Source organism: Antrostomus carolinensis, unplaced genomic scaffold, assembly GCF_000700745.2.
Source record: "Antrostomus carolinensis isolate BGI_N321 unplaced genomic scaffold, ASM70074v2 scaffold16593, whole genome shotgun sequence".
Taxonomy (NCBI): domain Eukaryota; kingdom Metazoa; phylum Chordata; class Aves; order Caprimulgiformes; family Caprimulgidae; genus Antrostomus; species Antrostomus carolinensis.
The window spans coordinates 13,826-24,624 of NW_010306003.1; the positions used below are offsets into that span (position 1 = coordinate 13,826).

Genomic DNA, 10,799 nt, shown 5'->3' on the forward strand with positions numbered 1-10,799 from the left:
GAGGAGGGAATCATAGTAAATCCCAAAGATGGGAATTGGACAGACTAAATTTTATCATCAAGATCACTTCATTGCTTGTCAGTATCAGTTATCTTGTTTTCTTCTGAAAATGGTTATTTTAAGATGGATGTATTTTTAAAAGTAACCATCTCACTCTTAGCTGTAATGAACTATGCTGGGTTGTCAGCTGAGACCCAAGTTCTTCCAGTGAATAAGAGCTGTCTGTTACTCTGCACTGTGTGCACACTGGGCTGGGGGAGGCTGTTTCTGTGGGAGACGGTAGCTAGTGTAGCAAGGCCAAGGACTTAAGGCTGATGACCTGGCCCTCTAATTGTTACTCTGCTGTAGGTGAGTATAGGCTTGTGTGCAGGGAGCTGACTGAGGTCTAATAAGTAGGTATAGGGGCAGAGACTTGCTCTACTTGAAATAGAATTTATCCCAGTGGCCTGGAGTTTCACAGAATCCCAGAATGGTGGGGGTTGGAAAGGACCTCTGAAGATCATCTAGTCCAACCCCTGCCAAAGCAGGTTCACCTACAGCAGGTTGCACAGGATGGCATCCAGGCAGGTTTTGAACATCTCCAGAGAAGGAGACTCCACAACCAAAAGTTTGAAAAGTGTTTACAATTTGGTTAACTATTGCTGCTCTTTCAAACTCTCTAGGTTGCTGTACTACTCATGGATACCCAAGGTGCCTTTGATAGCCAATCCACTATCAAAGACTGTGCAACGGTTTTTGCTCTGAGCACCATGACGAGTTCTGTCCAGGTGAGAATACCTGTCCTCGCAAATTATGGCAGCTATGAATCCTCTGTCCTGAACATGCAACAAATATCTATCTAGCCACACTTTGAAAGTTCACCTGCATATCCTCTTCCAACTATCATTTAAGCTTTCATACTTAATGTCTTAATTTCAGTGTAGTATACTACCTGAATTTCTCTATGGAATCAGGGTTATCCAAGGCCAAGCTGAGTTTAATTGCTGACTGAACTGGGAAATCCCAAAAAAAGATGTCAGAGTAGCAACTGCTTTGGTACAAATGTGTTGCAGAATCTTTTTTAAGACTTCAGATACAGTTTGGGCTGAGATTACACTGTGATCAGTTAAACTTACAATTGCTGCTCCCTGTTAAACTTCTGACAATTCTCTTGTGCTACGCCCAAAACTACTTTTAAGCTTGTCCCTTAAATGTGCCAAAAGTGAGCAGGTTTTTGAGGGATGACAAGTGACCTTCTTCAAACATGCTACAACGTGAAAGTAACAGGAGTATGTAGAACATTACTTCTGCCCTGGGGGATTGGGTTTGGTGGGGTTTTTTGTTTGTTTTGCTCCTGTGTTAGGATAAATTGTGGGTTATTGATGCATTTTTGAGTTTACTGCTGTTTGGTATTCATACTATTGAAACAGTCACAAGCTCCCTGGATAAAATCAGATTTATCTGGGAAGATTTGAAAGCAAAAAAAAAACCAAACTGGTGGACTAACTACCCAGTCATTTCTGTGTCAGAGATGCAGCTGCTGGATCACTGAGCACTTGGACTTGAGGATGATAGAACAGACATACCCTTCTCAGTCCTCCTGTCTCACACTTACGTAGTGATTTGAAGCATTCAGCAGTCTTCTCTGATTCTTTTACACCTTGCTTCCTTGGAAAGAATCTGTTCTAAGAAGTATTAAGGTAGTCAGCAGGTTTTGTCCCCAGCACTTTTGTTTGAGATGCATTCTATGACCCTTTTCTAGTTGCTGACTTTTGGGCAGTTAGACTCTTCTGGAGGGGATAAAAATACTCAAGGTACCTAAAAGAGGCTACATGAATGTAAGACAATGGTTTCATGTTATCCTGTAATTCTTTTACTGTCTCTTGCAGGTATACAACTTGTCCCAGAATATTCAGGAAGATGACCTTCAACATTTGCAGGTAAGAATATGCTGAATTTATATTAAGGTGCTTCTGAACTGATAGTCTTTACATTGTTCTTGAAGTTACTACTAATGTAGCTGTGATTTGGGAGCTGCCTGCTACTTCATATAAAACACTGAAGCTGACCTGATGCTAAAACTAGTGCTGCCTGTAACAACATTATTTGCATCAACTCCATGATACTGTGATGCTTCTGCTGTGCCAACACAGAGGTAAAATAGTACAGGCTAATCCGGCTAAATCTTACCTATCTGAAATCTGTTCTCTATGTGTTAAGTTCTGAAATACCCAAAAGGATGGGAAAGGAAAACGATTTATGGAAATACTTAATGAGAAAATTCCAGTATTTCTCCTTTTAACCTAATGTAGGAAAATGGATGGTATTTTATAACCAGTTTGTAAAGAAATGTAGGAACTTGGGTCAGGGCAGAAAGAGTATCTTCTACCCAGAAGCCTTCTCTAGTTTTTCAACTGAGAAACATCTACAGAGTTTTATTTCTGCTTAGAAACAAAAGCAGGAAAGGGCTGTCTTCTCTTTACTGTGAGGTGTTTATTCTCTAATGGAACATTGTGGTCAAAGGCCACTGAATTCTGGCTTCATGTGAAGGTTGCAAGAACCTCATCTCCTTAAGACCTGCAGCTTTAAAGGCTAGCTTGTGTATTAACAAATGGCTGCCTGTGCTCAGGCCATGACCTTGTCACAGCTTAAAACTATTCTACGTATCTTCTGATTGAAGGGACTTCTGTCTTGGTCAGTGCTGCAAAAGACTGGCTGCCAGTACTGGAAGTAGAAGAGCACTAACTAAACATAGTCTTGTGATGCTGTTCTCAGTTAACAAAGTTGTATCACTGGGCCAACATTCCTCCACTCCTCCCTCCCCAAAAAAGAGAAAACCAACCAAGAACTGCAAACAGAGAAAGCCTCACCTAACTGTTTGAAAGGCAGGCTTTCCTCCTGACTCTGGTCCTTTGATCTCGGTGCAGTCTGAACAGGGTGATCCCTTTCTGTTATACTGGAGGGTGAGATTTGAGGGAAGGGAAGGAGGAGAAGGGTGATAAATATAAGCACTGGATGGGGGACACCTATGTGTTTAAAGTTGGGGCAAGGAATTGTGGGCTGAGAACAATTCAGAATTTCTTTCTATAACAGGAATTTCTGTTATTCTGAAGTACTGTTAGTCCCTGGCTGCCTTTTCCACATAGCAGGGAAGTGAATGGAGTAGGGAGTTAGGATCAAAGGAGCCGGACTCATGGGTGCTTGGCTACTTCAGAGCACCTTTTCCTCAGAGTGACAAGGGCTTGGAAGTTAATTTATGTTAAATTATTCTTGTAAGTTCTCAGATGATCTTGTGATCAACACAGGGGGAACTGTCCTTTTAGCCATCAAATTTATCTGAGATGTTCCAGGAGTTAGTTTTAATGCAGAAGAACAGTTGCCTTGTACTAGAGGATACTGGTATGCTTCCTTCATCTGAACCTCCAAGATCTGCAAGGGGGCTAGTATGGATCAACACTTGAAATAGCCAGCACAGTCCATAGTTTGTGTTCTCCTGGGTTGTCTGGCCCACGCAGTCCAGTGTAGAATGCTGCTGCTGGTATTAAAAATGGTGAAGACAGCGAGAGAAAGACAGCTGACGCTTGCCTTTATACAGGAAAGAAAGAACAATTATCAGTTAAGGTCATGGGCTAAAGTGGAGAGCTGGGAAGCTGCTGAACTTGGCTTGTATTTAAATATCTGATACATTTGCTCTAGCCAAGTTCCTTGAGATTTCCAGGAATAAATCTTTTGTGGGAAGTAAGGGGCAAATGTTAGATAGGCTTACCTCTTTAGCCTAGGAAACAAGTGTTGGAAACTGGCTTGCTGAAACAGCCAGCTTTCCTCTGAGAATAGCCCACAGGCCACCCACTTAGAGCTGCAGTGTGTTGACAGTTCTGGGATGGCACAGGAAATCATGTCTCCTTCCTGAATTTCACTGAGGATTGGTGTGCTTGTTCTGGAGTGTGTTGGCCATTCTCAACCCATAATAGGATTTAAGATCAAATGCTTTATATTCTAGTGACATAATAGAATATTTTACAGTAGAAAAATGTGTTTTATATATGACACCCTTACACTCTTCTTTCTGTCAGTTGTTTACAGAATATGGAAGACTAGCTATGGAAGAAATTTACCAAAAGCCATTTCAGGTAAATATAAATGTTAGATGGATCTTTAGCAATTGAATGTGTAGAAAATAAGCTCAGGATAATTTATGAAGAGAATTTAGTTGGGCTGAAGCTAGCCTGTCCTTTACAAGACTGATTTTCCTTTCCTGTCACCGCATTTCTTGGCAAAAACACGATGGAAAAATGTTGAAGAGGATCATGTTTTGGTGATTTGTGCCCGAGTTATAAGGCATAAAAGGAATGGAAACGTCAAGCGATGTGCAGACATTAAGGAGAAAAGTTTTGCGCTGCCTTCTTGCTCATTACTCTTTTGAGATATGGTTGGTCTTGGCTGGTGGTATGTGTTTCTGAGTAAAGGTCACGTGGCCTCTAAGAAATGGCATTGAAGAGGGCCATGTTGTGTCTCATTTACTCGAAGTGTTCCTGACTTCAGCATTAAAAGTCTCAAAACTGCTGGCAGCTCCTAACTGTTTGCTAGGCCAGAGAAGGGCTTGAGACTTCTGTTTAGTGGAGACAAAGACTGATATCTCTTCCATCCTGAAGTGTCTTCTTTAACCTGTAAAATGCAGTAGTCAACTGCTGTTAGTGGTGAGTTTTAAAGCTCTTATGTTTCTCGAATATTCAGCCTGCAAGTGGGAGTCTCCGATGTTCTTGTGATGGGCACAGGCAAGATGCATTCTTTGTAGAGCACCTCATCTGACATAAGAGTAACATCAGGGTTTGTTTTCTGTCTTTGGCTGGTGGGAGAGAGGACAGTGCAATCCCTGTGGGTCAGCAAAAGGCAAACCCATGGAGCAGGGAAGCTGTCTTTTTGAGACACTTGGGTCCTTCCTTTCAGATAAGGAGTGAGTTGCATTTGTGTGTTTGGCTGTTGCTTCTTTTTTTTAAAAAAAAAACCAACCAAACAAGCAAACACTTGCACCACAAACCTACAAGGCTACTTTAGTTAGAGCAGCCAAGCTTAGACTTCTTTTTACTTAAAATCATAGAATCATAGAATGGTTTGGATTGGAAGGGACCTGAAAGATCATCCAGTTCCAACCCCCCTGCCAGCAGCAGGGACACCTTCCACTAGACCAGGTTGCTCAAAGCCTCATCCACCCTGGCCTTCAACACTTCCAGGGAGGGGGCATCCACAACTTCTCTGGGCAACCTGTTCCAGTGTCTGACCACCCTCACAGTGAAGAACTTCTTCCTAATATCTAATCTAAACCTCCCCTCTTTCAGCTTAAACCCATTTCCCCTTGTCTTGTCATTAACTGCCCTTATAGGAATGATGCAAGCCATTCACTACTGTTGTTCTTCCTGTTACAGACACTAATGTTCTTAATTAGAGATTGGAGTTATCCTTATGAACATTCATATGGCTTGGAAGGAGGAAAAAAGTTCCTAGAGAAAAGATTGCAGGTAAGTTATCTCCAGTAGTCATAGTGGGGTCTTCTAACTTAAGTGACAACTTATTGTCAAGGTAATGATGCGCAATGAGCTCACTCTTTGTGCTAATAAAATACATTTGTGATGTTCCCACTCCTATGTGGAGTCCTGGGGTTTAGAACTCAACATTTGTAGGTTCAGGAATGAAAGCTTAAACACACTTTTTGTGTGCTCTTACTGCTTTTAAGCTGACATTTAATCTGAATTGCAATACTGCAAAACTATTAGTTCTTACTAATAGTAATTTAGTAATTACTCCCTTTTTTTTTTTTCTCTTCAGGTAAAGCAAAACCAACATGAAGAGCTACAGAATGTAAGGAAGCATATTCACTCCTGTTTCAGTAATCTTGGCTGTTTCCTGTTGCCCCACCCTGGTCTTAAAGTTGCAACAAATCCAAATTTTGATGGGAGGTTGAATGGTAGGAAACTTTCCATTGTGTGTTTCTTGATTCAGATCACTGAGTTTATTTTCTTTTATAATGGAAGTTAGACACTGAAATGGTTGTCTATTGAAATGCTCCATTGGAAAAATGTAGGGCTAAAAGGTGAAACTACAGAATCTAGAAATGTTGCATTGTGTGTTCTTTTCAGTGGTTTAAGAATAGAGTTGAGCAGGCAGAGGGAATGGATAGCTTTGTGTCTAGCTGTTGATTGTAATCTGATAAGTTGAGACATACTTAAAGGTCATTAAATAAAGGTTCTAAAGATAAATAAGGATTCCAGAAGGGAGAATTCATTAAATTAAAGAATTTCTTAAAATTGAAAAGCTTTTCTCTAAGAACTTGCTAAACTAAAGGTCAAAACTAGAATGACTTTAAAAATCAAAGCTGTAGGCTTCTGCTACTACATAATGAGAGGCAGTCAGGATTCCTCCAATTGCTGCTTGTCCCCCAGCAGAGGGAATGTATTGGAATGGCAAAGGCTAATAAAGTGAGTTTGTCATAGTGGGATGCCAACCACTTCTGTACCAACAGCACAGACCTGTGAGATTATTGTGTAAGATATTGGTGTAATTGGGGAAATGCACTTTAAATATTACAAGGTCTATGGAACCCTGTTCTCTCAGTCTGAAGTGAAGATTAAAGAGTAGGTGGAACTTACTAAAGCTATACTATGTGTTTAAGCCTCGAAATACCTTAAAAATGCAGTCAAGAGTTGTGATGCTGTGGATTTTGAAGGGTCATGGGTTATCACTGTTCCTTTAAGAAAGGCAAGATTTAAGAGAAAACTAACCACTTTTTTCTTTTTTTCTGAAATTGATTGAATTTTACTAGATATAGATGAGGATTTTAAGAAAGAACTGAGGAATTTGATACCGTTACTGCTTGCTCCTGAAAACTTGGTAGAAAAAGAGATTAGTGGATCCAAGGTGACCTGTAGAGATCTTGTAGAATACTTCAAGGTAAGCAAACTCATACTAATTATTTCTGTTAATGGCTTAAAAGAAAGTATTCTAATTTTAGGGCATGTTTTTCCCAGAGAAGAGAAGATATCTAGGCTGACACTCACTGATCAGCTCACTTTTCATTTCATTTCATTACTCTGACTTTCCAGAACTGGCACACAACTTCCTAACAGTATAGCTCTTAGAAAGCTACTATTGGTAAAATTGTGTTGTGTTTTCTTTGTAAATAGGCTGAAATACTTCAAGCTGTGTTAGAGATTTTTTTTTTTTCCTACTTTGAAATCCTAGTTTGTCTGGGTAGACAGTTTGCCTTTTTAAAAAATAAATAAGCAAATAAATAAAAACAGGGTCTCATGTAGATTGTACAGTTACAAAGCCAGCTCTTAAACTGCTAGCTATGCAGGGAAAATTTCAGCTACTCCCCTCTGGATTTTTAACACACAAGGAAGATGCTTTCTAAACACTTGCATGTACAGCACCACTGTATGCTCTGACATATTTGTGTATGATACTTGCAGCTGTTAGACTCTTGAGCTGGTTTGGTATCATGGTGACACCAGCAGAAATGCGATAACATAATCCCTGCATCCCCAGGAATTGGTCTGGTGTGTGTAACTTTTTTAAATTGGAATGACTTAGACAGTTGGATTGGTAGGAGAAAGTGGCACTCATTCCTAAAGACATTAATTTTGCATTACTGATTTTAAGCATCCACGTTAAAGGTAGAACAGAGCTGGGCTGATGTTAAGAAAGAAGCTATGCAAGAGAGGAATCTGAGACCAGAACTCCTTAACACTCGTAAAATGAAATAATTTTTAACAAAGGAAAGAGGTGATAGGAGATGCAGAGCTCATGGCTGTTCTGACAATCACAGAATCACAGAATATTAGGGACTGGAAGGGACCTCAAAAGATCATCTAGTCCAATCCCCTGAACAGCCATGAGTTCTGCATCTCCTAAATCAACACGATGGAGCTCATATGTTCAGCCTCTGTATGTATTTACATGATTACATGCTGCTTTTTGTTCCACTTTCTTCTCTAGGAAGACCTGATCCTGTACAGTGTAGGGAGTGTGCATTCAACAGCAGTTTACAAAGGACTGCACCCTAAAAACCGAGTGTAAAGCCTCCTCAATTGCAAAGCTGCCTGATTCACATCCCGTGTGCAGTATGGGAGCAGTCAGGCAGGGTGCTGCGGAAAGGCTGTGGTTATGTAACTAAGGAGGACTGCTCCCTTGGGACCGTGCATGCAAAGCTGAGATCCTGAAGTCTGAGTTGGAAACCAGAGGGCTTTTACTTGGAGGAAATAGCTACAGAAGCAAGGAGGGTGTCGAGGGAACAGAGTCCTGTATAACTCTATACGTTTTTGTAGGTTGTCCTACAACCTAGAGCATTGGGTATATAAGGACCCTGATAACCTTGTTCTCTCCTCCTCTACAGAGAAAAATTCTCAGGGCAGAGGCTTGTAGACAAGCCTGGAGGGAGAACAGTAGTAGCATGAAGAAGAATAACTGCCCAGCTTCCAAGGGGCTGAGAGTGGCCTTGCTGGTCTAATTTGCAAAGCTTGTCTAAAGAGCTAAAAATGGCTAGTGCTGCCTGCTGTGCTCCCTCCACTGATCTGTCCCAAAGAGCTGTGCCACGGGCCATCTTGTGGGCTGGAGAAGAAGACATGATGGACATGTTCTCTTCCAGCCTTCTGAAACTCTGGTGAATGAGAGGGAGCCTGCTTGGCTTCCAGAAGTATTTTGACAGCTCAGCTCTGTCTGCAGTAGTGCTTTGATCTGCTTTTTTTTCCTCCCACACTTCAAGGGAGCAAGGCATATGGGAGATGTAAGTACTGTTTCTCCCAGCACTTGGGGTATGTTTGAACAGCTCTCTTGCCTGAAAGGCTATGTGAGAGAGTCATTTTAATTCTTGTTTTGGGTGAAGATTTCCTGCCTAGCAAAGACCTTATTACATATTTGAGGGAGCAGAGACCTGCTGTCACTTCATGAGCTAGTGGCCATGTCTCTTCTAGGCGCTCTGCTACCCTGCTAAGCCTCAAACACACAGGAAAGTAAAGAGATTAAAGCACTGGGCATAACTGTGAGAATGCCAGAAGACATTTGCTTAACTGAATATTTAGCATTATTACAAAGAAATAATCTGAGTTCTGTCTTTATATCATCCTTCTTCTCCTCAATCATAAATGTTTATGATAAAGAAACCTTTTTTTTTTCTTTCTCCCATTCAGGCTTATATTAAAATCTATCAAGGAGAGGAGCTACCTCATCCAAAATCTATGCTGCAGGTATTTTATTTTTCTGCCACATAATCTCATAGAAGACGTGTACTTTGTAAGTTCTTTGCAGTTGAAGATTGACTGCTGCAGACCTGAAGCTCCCACGTACAGAGCCGTAGCTCTTGAAGGAGCTGTGTACTTTGAAAACCATCTGAATTGTGTAGCCTGGATATATGTTTGTGTCTTCCCTCAGTTCCATCTACCAAATGGAGCAGGGTTATATCTACTTGGTTGTTTTTTTTTTAGCTGCTTCAGTTTCTCAGTGTGTGTTCCTTGTACCTTGCTATTTTGTCAGTATCTTTCAGACTGTATTCAGAGGGCTTTTAGCAGCAGAGGGAGCAGATAAAATGGAGAAGGCTTACAGTTATGTAGCTGTCACCACTGTCTTGCATTCTTAGGCTACTCTACATGGGTTTCTTAGCTTGGATAACTGCATTGAGGTTTCCTTTCTGGGTTGATCCAAAGAGGATGTAATTGGCTTTAAAGCTATCTGAACACAAACTGATTAGTATAAAGCTGTGTGGTGAACCCCTGAATTGTTTGGGCTGAAGAGCTTTCACCAAAATGTGGGCTTTAGGGTCAGTTTTAACCATTTTGTATTTGTAAGACTTGGGTTTTTTTAAGCTTCCTGTGTCATTTCATTAAGACATGATTGTTCTGAGTGTTTTCTCATCCTTCAAGGAACCAAATCTTTAGACTTTTAGGGGATTTCATAAAACTCATCACAATGAAAAAAAGGCTGCTGTTATTTCCTTGACTTAGCATGCCATAAATGTGGCTGGGAGATACAGAAGGTGACATCTTGCAGCATTAGCTAGAGTAACTGTCCCTGACATGACATAGGTTGAAAGTAGTCTTAAATTTTTAAAAAATTCTGACACCAAACCTGCATATATATAATGCAGAAATAATAACCAGCTTGCTTCTTTCCTCACAGATAGTAGTGATGTATCAGGATTAACATTTAATAGTTTAGTGAACCTTACTTGCTTATTAATGATAGAGCATTCAGAAGAGATTGCTCATGATGAAAAGCCTGTACAAGCACATGGGAGTTTGTCTGCAGCTGTACTAGAAAGCTGAAAAAACCATTCTCCTAGTCAATAATCTGTTTTAAGGTTATCACTAACCTTCACTTGTTTTTGTGGGCTGTTTTCCTGGCAATCTGAAGCTTTGGAGGTTGTGGGGGGATGTTGAGCAGTATAACTACTTGTACAAAACTAGCTGGCAATGCTGTGGTGATTCATGGTGCTCAATGTTTTCTAGGCAACAGCTGAGGCGAACAATCTTGCTGCTGTGGCAGGAGCAAAAGACATGTACAGTAAAAGCATGGAGCAGGTATGATGACACTGGTTTTTCTAATTGCTTACATGCAAATAGAGTTTTAATGATTTATTCGGTGTTGGTTGTGAGCATATTAATAGAGAAAAGCAGCTTAAGGCCAGTACTCGTGTGTTTTCTGCACTCTGAGATTGGATGTCTGATGCAGCACAACCAGGATTCTTTGAGACAAAAATTGCTGGGGGGGTATGGGAGTGGGTGTGTTTGTAAGATACCAGCTGTTGGTTCATTCACCCTGCTGCTCTTGAC

The 10,799-nt window shown here is 40.8% G+C and overlaps 1 protein-coding gene across 1 annotated transcript in view; it reads left to right on the plus strand.

Annotated features, from left to right (window-relative positions):
- LOC104522637 (atlastin-2) overlaps nt 1–10,553 on the plus strand; it is a gene marked incomplete at its 5' end in the record, with an annotated part of 17,856 nt that extends 7,303 nt beyond the window's left edge. Inside the window, 8 exons of the mRNA XM_010164989.1 lie at nt 663–767; nt 1,869–1,919; nt 4,053–4,109; nt 5,403–5,495; nt 5,803–5,941; nt 6,797–6,924; nt 9,162–9,218; nt 10,476–10,553. Of these exons, the coding sequence (XP_010163291.1) occupies nt 663–767; nt 1,869–1,919; nt 4,053–4,109; nt 5,403–5,495; nt 5,803–5,941; nt 6,797–6,924; nt 9,162–9,218; nt 10,476–10,553 (708 nt within the window). The remainder of the gene's footprint in view (nt 1–662; nt 768–1,868; nt 1,920–4,052; nt 4,110–5,402; nt 5,496–5,802; nt 5,942–6,796; nt 6,925–9,161; nt 9,219–10,475) is intronic.
- Between the last annotated feature and the right edge of the window lie 246 nt (nt 10,554–10,799).